Raw genomic sequence first — 22423 nt, forward strand, 5'->3', positions numbered from 1 at the left:
AGGCACAAAGCTCATCCTGGTGAATTATGGCTCATTCCCGAAGGAGCAATTGCCTCAGAGCATCACCAATTGGGTGAGCAATGGAATAGACCTTTGCCTCCAATAACGACAACACAAAACTTTATGGGATTTGATTTAAATCTGGCGATGAGGAGGCCACATTTCCTTGCTCCAGAATCTTGGAAGTTGACGTAAGCACCAGTCCTGAGTTTTTCTTGAGGTGTGGGATGGTGTAGCATCTTGTTGGAATGTGAAGGGATGATCTTTTTACTTTGATCTTTGAACTAAAATATCGTTGACGTAGCAATCTGAATTGATTAACCCTTGTTCCACGGAAATCAGAGGTGACTTCTAAGTTTTTGAGATAGTGGCCCACACCATGACAGCAAACAGTTTTTGAAAGCGGCAAACTGTTCTCACCGAATCTTTAATATCTGCTGAAGACTTTGCATACATTCTATCCTTCTGATTATTGAACTGAGTTTCAATTGTGAAGAGTTTTTCATAAAAAAAAATGATCTCTTGCCCAGCCATGCCTGCCTTTATTTCTCTGAGAAGAATCAGTGCTCTTTCAAGTCCCTTTTAGTTTTGAGAGGAGTAAGGAACTGCCGTTTTCTCATCTTGGAGGGAGACAACTGAAGATCCTTTTCCACAATAGTTCTCCTTGAAGTGTTGCTCACATTCATGTCGTTGGCCATTTGATGGATGGATCTGTTTGGGTTTCTCCTCACGCTTTCTCGCACAACGTTAGCCACTTTCTTTGTTTGACCATGTGGTGTGTTCCACTCCTACCACAATCTTCAGATGTACAAAGTTCCTTAAATCTATTCACAACATGGTAAAAAGTGGATTTGGCAATTTTTAGATTAATTATCTTAGAGTTGGTTTTCCTCGAGCGATAGAGGTGAATAATAGCGTCTCTTTGGCTCATTTTAGCCTTACAATTAAACCTAAGTTTTAGAAAGTTTGCAAGATATTTAGCATATTAAGAGGCATAGACGTGACATACAGCCATAGACTCCTTAAGTAAAGGACTGGAACCTCCCATGCTCAGGGTTTGTAACTTGAGTCCGAATGATTAACTTGAGTCCGGGCTTAAATGACTTCTAGAGAAGCTGAAAACACAATCTTGGATTCTATATTAGGGTTTTTGAGGATGGCGAGTTGAATAGTGTTACTTTCAACAATACCTAAGGTCATTTTCAAGGTCAAAATATCATATTTTAAGGTCAAATTACAGAATTTTGGTCATTTTTGCCCATTTTTGCATCTAAATCGTAAAGCAAAACTGTTTCAAAGAAGTCTGTGACAAAATATGATATTGTGCACCTACTGCATCTATTGTGTAAAATATTTTCTCTACACTGCGTAAGTTCTTTGAAGTTCTTTTTATTTATTTTCGGAAATATTTTGGTGATTTCATATGCCCTAGCAAAACATTGCGGTTCCAAGCCTTTGTGACGTAACAATTTATTGAAATCAAAGCTGTAATTTGCATGGCAAGACTGAAATACGTTGCCGGTTTCATTTTGCTGAGTTGTTAGCCTTAGTAGATGCACTTTTAGCTAGTAGTATGTACTACTTGTACTACTTTAGCTAACATTCAATTGAAAGCTTATGTCCTCAATGTAAGTGACAAAGAAAAGCCTTTGGGATGCCTCAGGGGGCAAGAAAAGCTTTCCAACTAGTGATAGACATTGTCTATTATAGTGTCATCTTGTTATGTATTGTCAATTTTTGTATTATATTGTAATCATTGACTCTTTTAGATAATAGCCATAGTGTTGAGAAATACATATGATGTTTATGTAATAGCATATTTCGTCACAGACTTCTTTCAAACAGTTTTTCTTTACGATTTAGATGCAAAATTGGGCAAAAATGAGCAAAATTTGACCTTAAAATATAATATTTTGACCTTGAAAATGACCTCAAACGGTGTTGAAAATAACACTATTGAACTCGCCATCCTCAAAAACCCTAATATGAAATCCAAGATAGTGTTTCTAGCTTCTCTAGAAGTCATTTAAGCCAGGACTCAAGTTAATCATTCAGACTCAAGTTAAAAACCCCGAGATCGTCAGTTTCGAGTCCTTTACTCAAGGAGTCTATGCATACAACAATAAATACTATTAATACTACAAAAAGTGCTCAATGCCAAGCAGAGCAAATTAAATCAAATATAGTTATTAGTTATTAATTTTTAAAACCTCTACAGCCTGTTTCAGCTTAAAAGAGGATCAGAAACTCCTAAAAAAGGCAAAAATAATAAATCTTATTTCTTGAATTTTGTACTGTCAGTAGGCTATATTGTTAATAATCGTGGCAGAACACTAGTTTAGATTTAGGCTTGCAACTTTTGATTTTAATTTTAATATTATGTAAACATCTCTTTAAAATAGAATTTTTATGCATGTTGATAATATTGGAATTCGCTTTATTTGTTCGTTATACGTATTTTTCAATTTTTCTTGTTTACATGTGCTAGCTTGAAGATGCTATTACTATAGCGAAATTGATTCTGAATAAATTACACTAAGAGGTTAAATTGTTGTGCAAATGCCAGCATTTGGTGAATGCAAAAATAAGGATAATATCTGAAAATATATTAAACCTTAATTAAATTTGCAAAAAAAACCCTCAGAATTACAAAGGACTACCTCCATCGGATGCCATAAAAACCTCAATTAAGACGTCCAAATGGAAACCAATCAGACTTAATAATATTTGTGACGTTATAAAGAAGCAAAATACGATAACCGTAGTAACCTGTATAGAAATCAGTTTTTTACATTAATTCATCATCTGCAGACGTTAAATCAATGAAAAAAGCGACTGCTTTGGTGTCTGGGTAACTATATTTCATTTAAGTGACATTCAATATTTTTTAACACTTACCATTAGGATTTATAATATTATGACGAAATAGCCCATCAATGGAGCACAAAAAGTGATCAGGAAATCGTATTGGGTCTTGGAGACTTTAATGGGCAGGTGGGCAAACAAATTGATGGGTTTGAAGGTGTTCATGGAGGGTTTGGCGTAGGAGAAAGGAACCACAATGGAAGGTGATTACTTGAGTTCTGTGACGAAAAGGACCAGTGTGTTGCTAATGCCTGGTTTAATAAAGAGGAAGGAAGAAAAGTAACTTTCTGTGCAGGTGGAAATGAAACTGAAATTTACTTTGGGTTGGTATGCAGGAAAAACAGAAAACTGATCAAAGATATGAAAGCGATACCATGCGAACTTCAGCATAGATTGGTGTAGAGATGTACTGATACCAATATTTTGCCGATACCGATATCACTTTTTTAGGCCGATACCGATATTTTGGCCGATACTTTAGTGTTACAAAAAGAAGCAATTTTGGTATTTGCAAGTAATTATATCAAATGCTAAGTTTTACCTTATTTGCATAAAACTATTAAAAAAAACTTTGAATTGGCATACTATGCCAATTCAAAGCTTTTTTTAATAGTTTTATGCAAATAAGGTAAAACTTAAAACACAAGAGCACAAGATCAAAAGTAAAACCACAAGATCTTGTGCTAAAACATAAGTCGTGGCACCACCGGCCCACCGCGGCTGACACAGTGACAAATTAGTCTAAAACCAAAAAATCCCTAAATTCAAAATTAGTTGTGTTCAAGTTTGGCGCTTACAATAAATAAATTCCAAAATACGCCACAAAACCAACCAACTTTGGAAATTTATAGAGCAGCAAGGGGAACTTCAAATGGGCAACATTAGGTGTCAAAGGGGCAATATTACGTCATTATGAGTGACAATGGACGGATTTGGAAGTCCTTGGCACTTGAAAATTCAAGAATCCAATCCCAACTGAATGTTGTGTCATAATAGTAGGTTTTAGAAATGAAAGGCCACCGTGATTGAGGACTGGGGTATAAGGGAAGAAACATTACATCATAATTGGGGTTTCTGAAAAATTAATGAAGGGTTTGCGCAAACTCTCCAAATAAGCAATCATAATTGATAAGATGTAAAATGTAAACCAAGTCATTTGTGTAGTCGTAAAAAAACTATTCGACAAGTAATGTGCAACCTAAGAGCGGTAGGCACTTTAACATACTGATATCCCATTGAACCATGAACCATCAACCAATCAGAAGCTACGCTGTTCATGACGTCATCAAGGTTGCGTTTCTCGGAACAAAGGAAAAATGCAACTTCCCACCACTGCTATTGCTCTTGTTTGTTGTGTAATTACCAAAAAAAGTTTAAAGTAATAATTAACTCTCTGGCTGAATGCTGAAATGGTCACAATTGGAGGGACAACCTAACATCTGATGGTTCGTGGTTCGTTCAATTGGATATCAGTATGTTTAAGTTCCTACCCCTAAGGGCGCTTGTCGTTTGGTTGAGAAAATTTTGCCAGGCCAAGACTACCCAGGTAACAAAAATGTATAATTTTGCATCGTTTTTACGTTGCTAAACGTTTAAAAAACCCATGTAACTTGGTTGTTTTTAGTAAGCTGGTTCTATCAGTTTGTGATTTAATTTCCACCTTCCGTTGTAATAAACTCATCAAGCTTAAATAATGTCAGAGTAAGTAGGCTGCGCATTGCGCAACAAACTCCCACAGCCACAGTTATCACCACTTGCTGCTGACAAGTCAAATAAAACATCTATGTCTTTTGATGTTGCCTATTTGCGTCACATGTTTGTGTTTTTTTTTATAGTGATACTTGCTCTTGCTATTTCTGTTACGTTTAGATGATGTCACGTCATTATGCCGATTTGAGATATAATTTAATTCATGACGTTGTATGGATGAAAAACTTTTACAAGTTTTATAGGCCTACTCTGTTGAGAGTAAAAAAGAAACACAAATGATAAATATTGGAGAAATTGAGTCTCCTTACACAACTTAAGAATCGAACAACGCAAAACTGCTGAAACAAAACGTTTGTTTAAGTGAAAGAATCACTGTAAGCAACCAATGTTAAAACGTGCGCGCAAGAAGTCATGGGAGTGTGACGTATCAAAACTTTGAACAGGTTGCTATTTTTCTACATCAATGTGACGTTAGTTACTACTTTAAAAAAAATTATACCTTTGTTTCTGTAGAAAATCCGCAGCAAACGCCTTTTTTTACGTGTTTAGTATCGGCCACAGTATCGGCCAAATTTTGCCGATACCGATACTCAAAAAATGGCCGATATCACCGATACCGATATATCGGTACATCTCTAAATTGGTGGTTATCGACTTGGACAAGAAAGGTCTGAGGAAAACTGTTAATACAAAAAGAGTGACCAAAAGAAAAGTTTGGAAGTTAGAAGATGACGACACAAGAGAAAGGTTTAAAAAGAGAGTTAAAAGTCTTGTTCACAACCATGTGACTGATCTATGGGAATCCTTCAAGAATGGAGTTGGGAAGACAAAAGACAGGATGGATAGAGGAGATACGTGGTGGTGGAATGAAGAGGTGAGGGAATTGGGGAGAAAAGGTTGCATACCAGGATTGGTGCAGAAATAGATCAGAAGAAACTAAGCTAAAGTACAATCAATTGAAAAATCGGGCAAAAAGAATAGTTGCAAAAGTTATGAAGAAGCTGAGCAGGAATTGAACAAATTAAAAAACAGTCCCAACGAAGTATACAAGTTTATGAAGGTTCTGAAGCGGGATGGAAAAGATGTGGATGGTGGACGATGTATGAAAGGAAGAGATGGATAACTTGGTTTCAGTGAGAAAGATCATGGAAGAATTTGGAAAGAACATATGGAGGTGATAATGAACGAGGAAAACGATTGGGATCAAAATGTGGAAGCCGATGTGGTAGCAGGTTCATTAAAGAGAGTAACTAGAGAGGAGGTGACGCAAGCAATGAAGAAAATGAAATCAGGGAAGGCTCCTGGACGACCTGAAGTCACTGTGGAAATGATATGCACAAGTGGAGCAATGATTGAAAGGATTGCATTGAAAGCAATGGAGGAAATCAGCTAACGTGTGTTAGATGAAAAAGGAATGCCAAATAAATGGAAGATGACTGATGATACCCATCTTTAAGGGAAAGGGTGATGTAATCGATTGTGGGTCATATAGGGAAATAAAATTGTTGGAGCATGCAACGAAGGTAGTGGAAAGGGTGTTGGAGAGTAGAATAAGATCTGTGGTGAAGCTGGATGAGATACAGTGTGTATGATCATCTACCCAGGTGCTAATTTTATTTGGAAAAGGTTGCAAGAGGAATATCGGGACAAGGGAAAGAACTTGTACATGTGCTTTGTGGACATGGAAAAGGCGTTTGGTAGAGTTCCAAGAAGAGTGATGGAATGGGCAACGAGAAAAAACAAATACCAGCTAGGCATTCGTGCAAGCAATAATGAGTCTGACGGTGCAAGGACAAGAGTTCGAGTTGGATCTGCTCTCTCAGACGAGTTTTTGGTGAAGGTGGGTGTACACCAAGGTTTCTGTTATCTCTCCTCTCATTTTTGCCATTGTGATTGAAGTGAATACCGAATGTGTAGGAGAAGAATCATGGATGGAGATACTATGCGCAGATGATTTGGTTTTGCTGAGTGACACAATGGAAGATCTGAGAGAGAAATTTGAGAAGTGGAAGGAGTCACTTCAATGTAAAGGTATGTGTGTTAACATCAAAATGACAAAGGTTGTAATAAATGGAACGGAAAGGGAAATCACAATGAGCAAAATTGACCCCCAAGTGGCGATGTGGCGTATGTGGAAGAAGAGTGATGGCAAATTTTGTTATGTGTACAAAATGCAGGAAGTGGGTGGATGGAAGATGTGCAAAGATGAAGAGAGACATGCAGATCCGGAGATGGTTTTGAATGTGAAAGATGCAAGAAGATTGAAGAAGGAATGGTTGGTCCTGTTGAAAAGCTGAATGACGAAGTTGAATCAGTGAATGCCTTTTGCCATCTAGGAGATAGATTGAATGCCAGTGGTGATTGTGAAGCGGCAGTGACTGCAAGAATAAGGTTTGGTCGGGTGAAATTCAGAGAGTGTCAAGAGTTGTTATGTGGTAGAAGATTTCCGTTGAAAATAAGAGGAAGAATTTATATTAGTTGCGTGAGATCTGCAATGCTGTACGGAAGTGAGACATGGTGCTTACGGGAAAACGAATTGGTGATTTTAAGAAGAACTGAGAGAGCGATGGTGAAAGCAATGTGTGGTGTGAAGCTGAAGGACAAAAGGAATACCGAAATACTTATGAACTTGCTTGGGTTGAATGAGAATGTTGATAAGTTGGAGAAAGTGAATGGAATGAGGTGGTATGGGCATGTTTTGAGAAGGGATGAAGATGATGTTTTGAGAAGAGCAGTGGAGTTGCAAGTTGAGGGTCGTAAAAAACAAGGAAGACTCAAAAGACGTGGAAAAGGCAGATTGAGAAGGAAGGAAGCAAGATGGGTTGACAAGAAAGGATGCGTTAGACCAGGGGTCACCAAATAGTGACCCGCCAAGCTGTTATGTGCGGCCCGCGGAAGGTATCAGCGTACAAGTATAACCAAAAATACTTTTCTTGAGGAGTGAGCATGAAGGTAAAACATACTTTCCGGGAAGCATATTTTCGCTTTGCATACAATTCCACCGACTGACCAATCAGATTGTAGTTCTAGGTGGGGGTCGCCTAAAGTTATTTCAATGCGATGTCCAGCCACACTGTCCCAGTGATTGATTGAAACGTCTGTTTTCGAATTTCGAAATTGTCTGTGAGCATAGGGTTGCTTATTTTAAGTTTGTAAATGTCATGTAAACACTAGTGTGCGCTTCGCCGTTATTGTGTTTCACGAGCAGTGTTTCTTCATGCAAGTTTTTGTTGGCAAAATAGGTCGGTGTGCCAATTCAATTCATAATAAATTAGCAAATATTATATATAAATTTAAAGACTTTTTCTAGTTGTATTAAGAAAATGAATTATTTTTTGACAGGTGTTGGTTGTATTACTTCTGGTTGTATTGTGATTGTATTTTCATAAAACAACTTAGTTCTTGTTGTATTATGAAAATATTTAGTTTGGTACTGCAAAATGTTGTTAATCAACAATTCTTGCCATGCTGATAAGCACCGCAAGTGACAGTTGTCTAATTATTATCAAAGAAAGATGGTTTTATAGACTCTCACAAAAAGGATAAAAAACCCACTCATTGCTTTTTTAAAGGGAACACTGTTCATGAGTTACGATAAAAACTTTTTTTTTTTGGTGATTTCTACAGCGTTTGTTTCATGGTGCCTGGTTTTATTCTCCCTGTTATTGGAGCCTATTTTTCGCTGATATGTTTGCAGGTCACTATCATTGCCTGTATTGCGATGTGTCAAACATTTCTTTGGTTAATACTGAAATTGTTAATTGCAAGATATCTTTTGTGCAGTGAAGTGACAACATCACTCTTGCTTGGCGATGAATATTCGGATAAAACCGTTCGCTTCGCTATAAGTGCACAAAACAAGTGGCCTCGTTTATTAGGCATTGTTAAAGAAGTCAAAAGTGTTGCTAAAGAAGCTTGGCCTGGCAGTAGCGTTGTTCAACTAATTTTGTTGCTGCGGTATTCTAAGATAAATATTAACACCATGTAACGCTACATACTGGGTACGAAATGCGTTCTTTTGTAGCATAAGAATCAACCTAACTAACATTTTATTAGTGCGACCGCCACAGCTCTCCTTAGTGCCCCGCATGAAAAAAAGGTTGGTGACCCCTGCGTTAGACAGATCGATGTGGAGGAAGGATGTGAAGGCGATTGCGGCACTTGGAGGTGAATCCGGCCACCCTCAGTAACGGGGACATCACTGGATTAAAACTGGACTACTACGGTACTACTCAATATGTTTAATCATATAATGATAAAAAGTCCAAGGACTTTCTGTTCACCCTGCAAATAATAATTAACAATATTAAAATCAGTCCTCGAAATTAGCGGCGGCACACGGCAATTGCCGTGGTAAATGCCGCCGCAAACGTCATAATGGCCATTCTGCTACGGCAATAAAAATGCCGTCGCAAAATAAGAATTTAATTCGGACAAAAATTGTTCAAAATTTCTTCCTGTTTGATTTACTCGCAGTGTGAGTTTAATCAGCAGAAACATCGCACCAAGACCTCACCTCGGACTATTTTACTTGCTGTGAGCACTCACGCAATCTTCAAAATTAGGATATTTTTACTTTGCAAAAACGTTGACGAGGCCAAACGGCTAAAGTTGAACTTGCCTCGGCAATTGCTGTGAGCGTTTATTTGTACCAAAACAATTTATTTGTACCGAAAAAATTGTACCAAAACATGTAAAACGAGAAGAGAAAAAAAATATTCGAATAGTCTATCACGACCGCACTGTTTGATTTGTTGTGATGTAATAATACCAAAAGTAGCGATAAAGCGAACAACGCGATACGCACTCTGTTACGGTGATTCACGTTAAATAAGTCACGGAGGGGAGGAAGTAAGTTAATTTTGGGTTGGTTCAACGTTCGAGTCGGCACAAATCGATTTAATTTTGCCGGTGGGTTATAATGCGTAACAACAATGCCCAATAAGAAATTACGTTTGTTTTACATTAATTCGACATCTAGCGACGTTGTAAGCCAGTATTTGTAAGGTTGCAAACTTTTTACAGTTCACAAGAGCATTGTCAGCGCATAAAATACAGTAGCTTGCGTAATACTCTGGGCTACCGCCGTGTGACACGATGAAGTGCATGAAATTTTGTTTGATTAAAGCATACGGCAATTGCCGCCGCAATTCAAGGTTTGTTGATTTGGCGACGGCAATGTTTTTGCCGTCGTAGATGGAAGCTAATTTCGAGGGCTGTAAAATTGTGTGTTGACTTTCTACGTTGATCAATTTCATAGTACAGATACAACACCTGGAGCCTGGGCATTGAACAAACAAACACAAAATTATTTAAATGTTGTAAAAACGTGGCTCGTACGTGAAACGTATCAAATCTCCTATTTTAGTTACAAAACAAATTAAGGTACAGTGGTTCAGGCTCATCTCATCACCACCATATAAACAGCATCATAAAAAACGAGCAAGTTTTTGGGCACACCATGCTAAAAAAACTAAAAGATTCTGCTGCTTTTTGTGGCAAGTCCAGCAAAAACGTATAAAGCTACATTTCAGTTCCGATTCACAACAACCTCCATATCACCTTCATGTAACAACCAAGACAATTTTCAATGTCGTACTATTCAAAACAGAAAAAAAGATGGACAGTATACTTAAGCCTTGCACAGGCATGGCACCGGTACATAAACAGTCTACTTAGTTAACTTGTGCTATTACTTTTGAGATCCATGAACCAGACTTCAATAGTATAACAATATTCAAGAGATGTTTTGAGTCATAAGTTCACCACATGGCTAGGATTGTTCAAAACCTTTTGTATGACCCAACTAGGATAATGGATATGGACCCAGGTCCACCAGCACTAAAACCAGAGCACATGTTTTAGGTGCAGGCAAGTGTCTGCTAAATAGGTGCGCGCATTGTGGCGTTCAGTCATTTAGGTGCTATTCTCAGTAAAGTCTATATCATTACTCATTAGCTTAATGGTGATACTGCAGACAGTGGCGTATGCACGATTTTCTCGAAGAGAGGGGCATTTGAAATGCTTTTCGAATCGAAATAATATCAAAACAAATTCAAAAAAAGCCCATTTGCTAATTATAAATTAGCAAGTTAGAGTATATTGTATAAGATTAGCCTAACATACTCATTTTGCATTGACGATATTTTATTAGTTTGCAACAGCTAGGTTAATCATTTGGATGGATTTTGTATTTAAAACAAAGTAGACTATTGGCTGTGCTTGCAAAGGCCCTGCATACTGATAAGTTTCAAACTGAAATTCACTTTGTACGGTAACACAGCAGGGAGAACTGTCACATAATCTAGCATTCTAATAAATGATCGAGCCTAATTCGACACCACATAGCAATTAAATGACCGGCGCCACAACAGACCATGCATGCATTGCACCTTATTTGGCAGGCACCCACTGTCTGCGCCGAAACGCCACTAAAACTAACTAATCACTAGGGTGGCTCTTATTTGGCAAAAAATGAAAAAAATTTGAATTTTGTGTGGGACACCCTTTGAAAAGGTGAGGTTGTCAGAAAAAATAACTCCTGCAAAAAATGTTTGACTTTGAAATTGATTTAGAGGTGGCCCTCCCCCCCTAAAGTTTTGCGCCCTCCTCCCAAATACCAAATCTGCATATCTCAAAAACTGCTTGAGCTAGAGATACGGTTTTTGTGTCAAAAGATGCAGAAAGCATGATTTCCTATGTGCTTTCTGAACAGTGATTGCGTCTATCTTGAGTAGAAAAGCAGTTATTTAGAAAAAACCTGTTTTCGGTATTCTAGCACAAAACAGTGCTAAACAAGTATTGTGGCCCAAGCTATTCAATAAACAAAGTTCATAAACTAACCTGTAAAACTGGTAAAGTAATAAACGAAATAAGTATTCCTAAACTTTTATGCATTCATGCATAGCTAAAATGCCCGTTTTTTGTCATATTCCTTGGAGAAACTCCTGAGGGTGGAATCCGCTTTCAAGCTTCAGGTGCTATGCATCGCACTTGTTGGATGGCGAAGGCGATTTATGCAAAAGCTTGGTCTGCATTTATGGTATCTGTCTGAAGAAATGGTTGAACTAGCCTTGTTTGACTCTCGATTGTCTGTGGAAAGTAAAAAGCTAATGGTGGCAACCATGTTAAATGAAACAGCAGAACGTCCACCAAGGAGACGAAGCATCAAAGTAGATGCGTTTCTTAGCAATAAGGGTCTAGAACAGTATTGCACCTCTAATTCAAAATGGCTTCAGCTGTTGGGTGAAGATGAAGCAATAATTAGACTTTCAAAGGATCCTGCTCATTGGACTGAAGATGGTGCATTTATTCAAGGTTTACACATGGCGAAGGGACTTTCAGTAGTCAATGACAAAGCAGAGAGAGGAGTTGCTCTCAGTCTAATCCCGGATTTTAACAAACTCTCAACTGAAGATGAGTACCAACTTCAGTTTCTTTTGCAAGTTGTTACTGAACACAGGAAACTGTTGAATCCAAATTCCAACAAGAACAATATTGTCGATTCTTCTTCGTTTAAACCTTCTTTGTTACTCCAGGGGTCAAGGGGCTCTATCTTTTACCACCCTTGGGCAGTGCCGATGTGGTTTAGATGCTTGAGCAGGTGTCGAGTAGCAATTGCATTGATTCGTCATCCAGTTCAAGCAGACCACGCACACCATTTGGCGCAGTTACAGATGGTGTGGTCAGTGGTTTGTTCCTCTATGCCACACTCACAGATTGCGGATGGAGCCATCCCCAATTTGTGCATATTTGAGCGGAATAGTCTGACTCCAGTAGCCCAGTACGCAGGCGGTTGTGCCACACCCAGGCCTTCCTTGGCAAATTATGCATTCTGGTTGGATGGGGGCTGGTGTCGAAGATAAAACTTTAGAGCCTTGAGGAGTTCTTCTTCCTCTCTGAGCTCCATTTGTTGTCCTCCCAGGTAGCCGCGCTGATGGATTGGTTTTCAGCGGTTTTCATCAGGAGTTGTGCGTCACATACAAATGGGTGTCTCGATTTCAGTTGGCGAGGATTCTCGATTGCTCGCTCACAGACTTGTAGAGACTTGAGTGGAGCAAGTGGTTGGGGTTCGTAATGCCGAGAAAGAGACAGGATGGCTTCTTCGCGACAAAACTCAGCTGGTTGGTTGCCTGCAAGGACAGGGAAATTGTCCGATTGTGTAGGTCGCAGACATCCTGTCACGATACGCAAGGCAATATGTAAAATATTGTCGATAATATCGCTTCTTGCAGTACTGACCAGAATTACATTTTGAAATGAATATCGTTACCAGTGTTCCCTCTAAGGTGCAAAAATTAAGAAAAAAAACGAAATTTTATAGACGGTTTCGTGGTCACAAAAAAGGTTGTAAAATCAAGATTTGGTCAAATGCGTTTTTTCTAAATAACTGCTTTTCTACTCAAGATAGATGCATTCAATGTTCAGAAAGCAGATAGAAAACCATGTTTTTTGCATCTTTTAAAACAAAAACCGTATCTCTAGCTCAAGTGGTTTTCGAGATACGCAGATTTGGTATTTCGAGGGAGGGCACGGAACTTTAGGGGGGGAGGGCCACCTCTAAATCAACTTCAAATTAAAAAAAAATTTGCAAGAGTTATTTTTTCTGACAACCTCACCATTTGAAAGGGTGTCCCATGCAAAATTCAAAAACTCAATTTTAAGAGCCACCCTACTAATCACCAGAACAAATCATTCAATTAATGAGCTGTTTACAGAAAGATGTTGAAGTTGAATGAAACTTACTGCAAGCTTCAAAGCAAGTTCAAATTCCCGAGCTTGGACAAGTTGTTCTATCTGCGATGATAATGATCGCTGACGGATCATTGAAACATTTTGTGAGGACGAGACAAACAACCAGCCTCTGTTAACAAACAAAAAGGTTGGAAAGTAAAGAAAATAAATTTGACAAACATGTATGTTTCAAAATAAGGCAACAGTTCAGTTCAGCAGGCAATTGGTATTGAACGTTGAACGAGGGCTCTCACCACTCAGCTATGTAGCCGATATGTCATCCAGGCAATAGTTATCTTTAACTACCTCTGCAATGGCAAGTAGATATAATTCTAGATTAATAATAGAGTGGAGTAAAAAAAATCAAATTCACTAATTCAAAAAAAGTCCCCACTCAATAGTTGCCTTTGGTCACAAAACTAAGTTAAAAAATGGTTTTGTAAAGTTGCCTCGAATACTTAGGTGACAACCCTGACGTAAAGGTCATGTATGGGTCAAATCTCATAAAAATGCCATAACTATGTGACCGGTGGTGTTAGAGAGCTAATTTTGATGCCAAAAGAAGCAGAACATGCACTTTCCTATCTGTCCTAAAAAAACTATTTGTCCTAATATTATTGTTATATGTTATAAACATTGTTGGTGCTGGTATCAGTCTGGTTACTAAAACATGATTTTGATGAAACTTACTAACCCATGTTAGTCCGGAAACTGGAACAGGACTTCAAATTGCAAATTCAATTTAACAGGCCCTGAAAGACACAGAGCTTGAACAAACATTGAATATCATTGGATCCGATGGGACAGCATCGATGACGGGATCAAGGAAGGGCTGTATAGCTTCACTGGAATCACTTTAGAGGTCTTTGCAAAGGGTCATCTGCCTCCTCCATTGCAAAAAAACTTCCTTTACACCATATTTTTAGGTACCCGGATGGAACCACAAAAAGTCCAGATTCATTCTCAGGGGTTATTGGCAGAAAACTGATTGGGCCTGTGTTAGAATGGGATGTGTTTCATTTAAGCCCATTTGGAATAAAATTTTCCCATTCTGCCAAACAACACAAATAGTACAGGCCTTCAGGGGAATCTTTAGGCTAAACGTGTTACACGTTGTTTTTTTGCATATTTTTGCAGTTGGTCAACCCAGCTTTGATTTTAGTGGGTGCCGCAACTTTTTGGGTCACGTGATCACCCCCAAATCGGGGATTTCCCCAGAAATCACGTTTCAGCTCTTTTTACGGCATTTTTGTGCAATTACATATTTGATTTTTGCATATGTTTACTTAAAAAGCACACACAAATAAGTGAGATAAAACAAACACAAAATGATTTGACTGATGACGTCATCATTTTTTTTGTTTTTTTAACCGATTTCGGTCGTTTGCTGTTGGTTTTAGTTGGAGTACCGGTTACTAGAACCATTTCACAATTCCCAAAAGTAGTTTCGTCATGATTGCATCTTTTATGGCATTATCATTACATTATTAAGACAAGACAACTTGAAATTCAGGAACCAAACGTAAGTTTCTTCCGAAAAAAGCGATCAACTACTATCATTATAAGTTTTGCAAATGCTTAAAATTTAAAAAATTGCAAGCAAAAACAATAATACCAGTACAGTATGATGCAATAATGACATCATCAAGGGTATAACCAGAAAAGCAACTACCAGGGGTGAATTTCCCTTTTAGCCATGCCACTTCAAAATTTAAAATAATATGTAATTATGATCTACAAATCAAATGAATAGGCCTACACAACACCAGATTATGCAATGTCTGAATCTTAACACTGTCAATTCAAGATGAAAAAACTAGTGGTTTTCTTCCTCTTTCGTGATCACACGAGGAAATCTCAGACATGTCCAATGTTTGATTGCTAAGAGCTGTATCTAACGATGTAACAACAATCGTAGACAAGTTTGGATCGACTAAAGTTATCACAGCTTGTTGAACCAGTTGATATAACACAGTTTTGTTGCTGTCATTTTTCAAAAACTCAGACCAGTTGAGAGGAAGACGAGTATTACTTGTGACAGCCACGTAACATCCAGATCATTGCTTGTTAGTTGCAGATGATTTGAAGTTATTTTTCAGATATAGGCTACTCCTACATCGTAGACAATGTCAACACGATTGTACTTTGTTGCCTTGCCAGTAACGTAAGGGATAACGATTTAAAAAATGTATTCTTCAAATGTTTTAACATTACCTCTGGGTTTTATTATTTGCATGAGTGCTGAACTGTCTATAACATAGACGTTGCAACTTGGTACAGTACATTGTGGACATCCAAAACGTTTTAAAACTGTGAGGAGAGCCGATTTTGTTGTAGATCTCAAAGAACCGTTCGCAGATAATGCTAAGATAGGGTACAATAATACTTCGTGCTTGAACAGGACAGCAAGCATCTTCGCCACGAACATAGCTTGAATTGAAACTCTATGAAGAAGGGATGATTTATATTTGACTATGGGTTGTGTGTTCTTCTTTGGTGTTCGCGTTTTGCCGAACAAGTCTAACGATACTTTGGTTATTGGTTCTCCAAAATTTTTATCTTCAAAAAAACTGGAAGATCCAAACGATTCAAATTTTGTTTTCCCAAAGTTATGAAAGTTTAGAAGCTGTTGCACACCTTCATCATTGGACGCTTGCCTTGAGCACATTGTCAAAAGTTTTCCAGACGAGTCGGTGAAAGGGTTGCCAAGCTCTTCAAACGTTTGTACTAAACAAATCAATTCTTCACGAAACCTCTCGTGATAGCCTTTACTTTCTTCGTGATGTAGCCATTGGAGTTTTTTGTCACTAAAGCCAATTTCGTCATGAAATTTTGTCACCGTTTCTACAATCATTGGTTGAGAAATCATTCATCATTTTAAAGCTTCTTCGTTTTGAAACAAATCTATAGTACCTCCTTTACCTTTAACAACGGCATTGCACTGCTCATGATTCTAGTCAAGTGCCATTGCAGAAAACCTCTTACCGGATTTTGTAATCACAAACTTCCCTTCAGCAAAATGTGTCTTCAAAGTGGAATCAATTTGCTCAAATCAAGACGGACTATATAGAGGCCATGACAACGTACAATGGGATTGTTAAAACTGGGGGCAGATAGTGACGTCATAGTGCCATTGTCTTCAATTGAACCGACATTGAACCGTACGTTAGGCTAATATTGATAACACTGAAACGAAAGCTGTGGCACTGTCTGGCAGCTTTAAAAAACTAATATGTTGTTACAGAACGGTAGCCTACTGAAAATTGAAATAAATCACCAAGTACGCTGTTCGCCTTGTAAACAATTTATATATTTTTTAATCTCGTATCAAACGGGCCCACCACAAACTTGTAAAAGGAAAAATACAATTAAATCGTTCATTTGATATTGTACCACACCAACCTTGAAAATTGCGATGGATCAGCCATGATAACACTGAGATATTTAAAAAAGTGGTAACTTCACTAGCAAAAAGTATCTAAAAAAAACAATGCACCAGCTACTCGTAGCCAAGACTCGCTTAGTTAAAAGATTAATACTTTGTTGATGAGATAATTCCATATAATGCAAGAATCTCACAGCTTCTTGAATTTGTGACCATCTGGAACATTTACTTGCTGATAGAGACGTTATAGAGCATTTTACTCCAGAATGAAATGCTTCAAAGCTCAGATTGTCATCGATTGTCAACACAAACTTGGGTATGTCGGAATCTTGCATAAATTCCTTGCATTGAAAAACAAGCGTCTGATGAGCCCGAAATACAACATCATCACCTGCTAAAAAAGGAAATTGGACACTAAAAGCATTAGCCAGGACATTTTTCATTTTCATTTTCAATTCAGGGGAAGCCAAGAAAATATAATTTGCTTCAAATCAAAATGAATTGATAAAAAAAAACACTACGGAAAAGGCAAAAGTAAATTATTCGTTTTCTACCTCACAGAAACTGACAGGCCTATTTGAGATTCTCAAACTAGTAGCCTAGTCTAGTAGTTTTGTATGGCAGTTTCATACACTCAGCTGGTGATCTCAAGAACTGCTGACTTGTAGCCTAGGAGACTCTCTCATTCATATAGACGTCAGACGTGTTGGGTCAAATTTAGTCCGGCAGCTTATTAGGCCTACGTTCTGAGATTCTCCAGTCTTTCACAATCGTTTCAAACGCATAACCAAATGAAATTGCTTGGATTTTGAAACGATTAAAAAAACATATTTTGAAATACCAAAACAAATCAAAGTAGGCTATTTCTATTTCAAATATCGATCTATCTCATCCTTATGCTGATGTAGGACACCGACAAATCACATTCCTACCAAGTTTTGAGTTGTAACTTAAGTAGGCTACTGTACCGGTACTCATTAAAGTAAAATAATTCCTGACTACCCTGAACTAAACGCACTGCAAAATGGAAGCATCTGTAGAGAAATTCAATTGAAGACAATGGCACTATGACGTCACTATCTGCCCCCAGTTTTAACAATCCCATTGTACGTTGTCATGGCCTCTATATAGTCCGTCTTGGCTCAAATGCTTCAATATCACGAATGTGATATGATGTCCAATGAGCATTCAAGCAACCACTACCTTCAAAGCAGCGGCTGAAATCAAGACACCCCTTTGTGCCTGCCACACAACAACTACTTAAGAACACAGAAGAACTTGGTTTAAGTGCGAACACTGGACGAACCACATGAGGAACACAGAGTGGCAAAACCACACCTCCTCGCTCCGTGACTTTATACCCGACGCCGATCCTCGTCCACCGGGGATGTCCCTCGCAAAGCTTGCACGGGTTAAGCTTAACCGCCTGCAAACTAGCGTCGGCCGTTTTTGTTCGGACATGCACAAGTGGGGCCTGGCTCCTTCACCAGAATGCAAGTGTGGTGCCACTGAACAGACCACAGACCATGTCATCCACCACTGCCTAACCCACCAGCCTCCACACGGTGCGCATGGTCTGAGGGTCCTGGACGACGAGAGTGTTGGGTGGCTGATGATTTCCTGCCCTCCGATCTAGCCTGGAAAGATATGCTCATACGCCGATGATGAGTAGTTTTTTTGGTAATTACATTCATGATAGGCCTATCACTAATCAACCTGTATAAAATACTGGTCATTGTCTACCAACTATAGTAACCTATACGAAAAACATCTGAAAAAAAAATCATAAAACAAAATTATGATGTCATTCATGATGCACTGATGACGTCATATTTGAAGAGGGAATTATTTTAGCATTGGTAACTTATTGTAACCAAAAAAGTAACACCAACAACAAACAAGCGACTACAATAAGAAAAAAAAGAAAAAAATTAATGTTATGATGTCACAATGACCTCATTAATAACATAATTTTGGGTGATTTTTATCTCGTGTATTTTGTAGTGGCAGTCAGTCCAAATAAAAAAAATAAAATAAAGTATCTAATTGCAAAAAAATGCTGTGAAAAGAGCTCAAAATTGATTTGGGGAAAATCCCCGATTTGGGAGTGATTACGTGGCCCAATAAGTTGCGGCACCCACTAAAATTGAAGTTAGATTCATCAACTACAAAAAAATGCAAAAAACCAACGTGTAACACGTTTAGCCTAAAGATGCTCATTTTTGCCCCTAAAGGCCTGCACTAAAACGATAAGCTCAAGCTCAGCATTGACCAATATTATGACTACAGAATCTGCATGGCCACAATGTTGGGCACTGTTGATGAAGATCTCGAGCTTCTCGAAGTTGGAGGACTTTCCCATGCAAGGTGGCTGACTTTCGCTTTCTGACAACGACCAACCACCACCTGGGTTTTTTTTTTTCGGTCATTTATCGGTCATTGACCGATTTTTTAGCAAAATGTCCGAAAAAAATATATTCAATTCGGTCAAAATGTCCGAAAAAATATGTACGCGCTCAAATCGATTTCAGTGATTGCAAAGAAGCTTCTTGCGCCACTGTACGATTTCTTGTCAATCGGAAATACAAGACGTAGACTTAGTGTTTAAACGTTGATCCAATGTCTTATTATATGTGATAACACAAATACAGAAGTCAGCCTTCGAAATTAGCGTGGGCAATCGGCACTTGCCGAGGTGATTGCCGACGATTTTATTTGGGTTACTTCCTACTTCGCCGGCGCTTAGACACGTGCCCAGCTGAGAGAATTGAGTCTTTCATAAAAATATTATCCTATTTGCATTGATTCAACGATGGTAGACATCAAATTAGTCTAAGCATCTACTCCTTATCGCGCCTCGCGACTTTGTGTTGCTCGCAGTATCTCAATTGTGCCGAAATTATGTTAGTGTAAACGTAAATCGAGGCAATCTTTTCGCAGGGAGCTATTAATTTGTTACTGGTACCTGGTTAAGCAATTAACGTTATTTTATGATAATTCAACGCCACTAGATGTCGAATTCATGTAAAACAAACGTAAATTTCTTATTGGGTACTGTTGTTACGCAATATAACCCGGCGGGAAAATTAAATCGATTTGTGTTGCCTCGAACATTGAATCAACCCAAAATTAACTTACTTTCCCCCCGTCAGTTATATAGGCTAACGTTTATTACTTAACAGCCGCAAAATGTTCGGATAGGTGACTGCTGACTGTGTGGTTATTTTATTTATTTATCGGTTATTTTATTGTCATGTTCATTATGATGTCATATTCCCTTACCCTGACTCGGAACTGATGTTTGATTGTGAAGTAACGAAAGTGAGACCATTCAGAAAAAAGATCAAACGTGGCTTTCTCTACCAGGAATTGCCAGCGTGTGGCAGTTGCCGTAGCAACAACAATGCAGTGACTCCAGTCAGTCTCGGATTAACCAAGTGCGGGGCCTGTAGCAGATTGATTTGATGTACAGATAATGACTGGAAAGTAATTGAATATTTTATAGATTTGATATTTTTTTAATATAGTGTAGCCGCTCTTGCCCCATCGTGTTTCGCAGATAGGCTAGCTTTTAATCAACCTCAATTTTGAAAATAATCTCTCTCCCCTCCAGTACAATCAGTTACCATCATACATAGATAAATGCGTAACAAATTGTCAATGTTAGGAAACATGGTGTCAATATTGTTTTCTTTAATCGAAGTGAAATAGTTGAGTTCTGGAGAGGAGCAATCAATAGCAATGTGCTTTACGAATTGGTGTATGCCTTGCGATGTTGCTCCAGCACAGATTGTAGGCTGTCCAATACTGCAAGGAAAACTTCCACCGGGAATTTGTCTTTAGTTGATATCCATTGCATCTGAAACTCAACGGCCACTGCCTACATTCTCATCGTGCGTTCGATTTTGGACAATTCTTCTTGTGCTTGTTGGTCGGTAATCTGGCACTTGAGTCAACTTCTGCGCCTCTGACTCAAACTTAGCAAATTGTTCTCTAAAAGCCGGTCTAAAAGTCTGTAGGGATCCTGCCAAAGAGGCACACAATGCTGAAGCAATGTCGAGATTTTGCCGCTTTGTTTGAAGAGAGGCTTGACTTGCCTGAAAGCGATCGGGTAAGCTATTTCAAAAAACCACTAAGATTTCAATTTTGAGCAACTCCATTTTCTCGAGGAGTCCATTTGCCTGCTGTCGACATTCTGCCTTTTGCTTTTGGTCATTTGCAAGTTTCTTCAGTGCCTCCTTAATGAAAGGAAAACGTTCTTTAATAACCTTAATGGCATCAGCTCTTGCGGACCATCGTGTTTCAGAGAGCTTCTTTAGCACTCCACCACCTGAACACTCCTGAACGGACCACCGGTGTGTTGAAGCAGCAAAGAATAGCCTACATAGATATTTTCAACAAAGTCAAAAAACTGAACTGTTTCTGGACACGATTGTGCAGCGCATACACCAACTAAATTCAACGAATGAGCATAGCATGGAACATATTCTGCAACAGCACCAGATTTTCTTTGAGAAGTGCCTGTAGGCCTATCCGTTATATTTCCCACTCATGTTGGACGCGTTGTAATAGCAAGATTGATACTCTTCTCACTGGTGTACAGTACAGTCGAATAATCTTTCAAACAACTAGTATCATGGGCTCGTGGCACTCGATCAAGCAGTTGCCTCCAGCGGAAATTACCGGTTTTTAAAATTTACAATAATCAGGAAGGGATAACACGTTGGGACTAAGTAACTTAATCCTACAACTATAATATTCTTCCATACCATTCCAGTTGGCAACCCAAAAATTACTTATCAACAATGTTTGACACTTTTTTTTTTGCAAAAAAAAATGTTTTGCTCACCAAGCGCGGGGCCTTGTGAAGCGCGAGGCCCGTAGCAGCTGCTACATCTGCTACTATAGTTAAGCCGGCACTGACTCCAGTGAGTACCGAAAATGGTTTGCAGATGCTGATTTTTGTTTCTAACCGCGACGATATTTAATATGTAAATAGAGGAAACGTAGGCTACGACATGTTCTTTTAGAAGAGAGAAGTGCGGTAAATGCGCGCATCCCATTTAGCGTTTCAAGTACAGACACACTTGTCAGCGCAATTTCGATTACCACGAAAAGTTAGGCCACGAGGATTCTAATTGTCTTGGCTTTCTGCTCTAGACAGGTTTTCAACGTGCGACATCCCAAGAGAGACAGAGAGATATGAATTCGGCGGTTTTACAGTGTATTGGCTTGATATCAAATCGTGCCCAAACGCCACTTTTTCAACGCAGCGTTGTTGCGGAATTGCTTTGTTCTGTCAGTTACCTATCGAGAGACATAGCGTAAAACAAGAACTTGCGCTGCAGTTGATTGGATAATTCAGCGTTTAACAAAAACGGAAATAATTGTAAACACTTCATAAAAGCAATCTTTTCCGATGGAAGATGACTCCTGACCCAATGTGTGATTGCGGCCTAGACAATCAGACAATGAAGCACATCCTCACCAACTGCCCCCTTAGCCCTTCATGTGATGACAACGACCTCAAAAACATCACAAACAATGCTCTTACCTGGCTCCGACACTGGCGTGACAAGCTATGAATGAATAAGTGTCATGAAAACAGGGTGGGCGAAACATATTTTGCCTACCCTCGTTTCACGGCAGGGTGGGCGGCTGGGCGCTGCCCACCCGGCCCACCCTATTTCGACGCCTATGCAAGAATCAGGGATATCTAGAACAACGGGA

The 22423-nt window shown here is 38.7% G+C and overlaps 1 protein-coding gene across 4 annotated transcripts in view; it reads right to left on the minus strand.

Annotated features, from left to right (window-relative positions):
• LOC145767516 (vam6/Vps39-like protein) overlaps positions 1–22423 on the minus strand; it is a 178973-nt gene that overhangs the window by 61263 nt on the left and 95287 nt on the right. For all 4 annotated transcript variants that reach the window (XM_082579352.1, XM_082579353.1, XM_082579351.1 and 1 more), the window contains exon 8: positions 13321–13438. In XM_082579352.1, coding sequence (XP_082435478.1) covers positions 13321–13438 — 118 coding nt within the window. The remainder of the gene's footprint in view (positions 1–13320; positions 13439–22423) is intronic.

This window comes from Aplidium turbinatum, chromosome 3 (assembly GCF_918807975.1).
Source record: "Aplidium turbinatum chromosome 3, kaAplTurb1.1, whole genome shotgun sequence".
Taxonomy (NCBI): domain Eukaryota; kingdom Metazoa; phylum Chordata; class Ascidiacea; order Aplousobranchia; family Polyclinidae; genus Aplidium; species Aplidium turbinatum.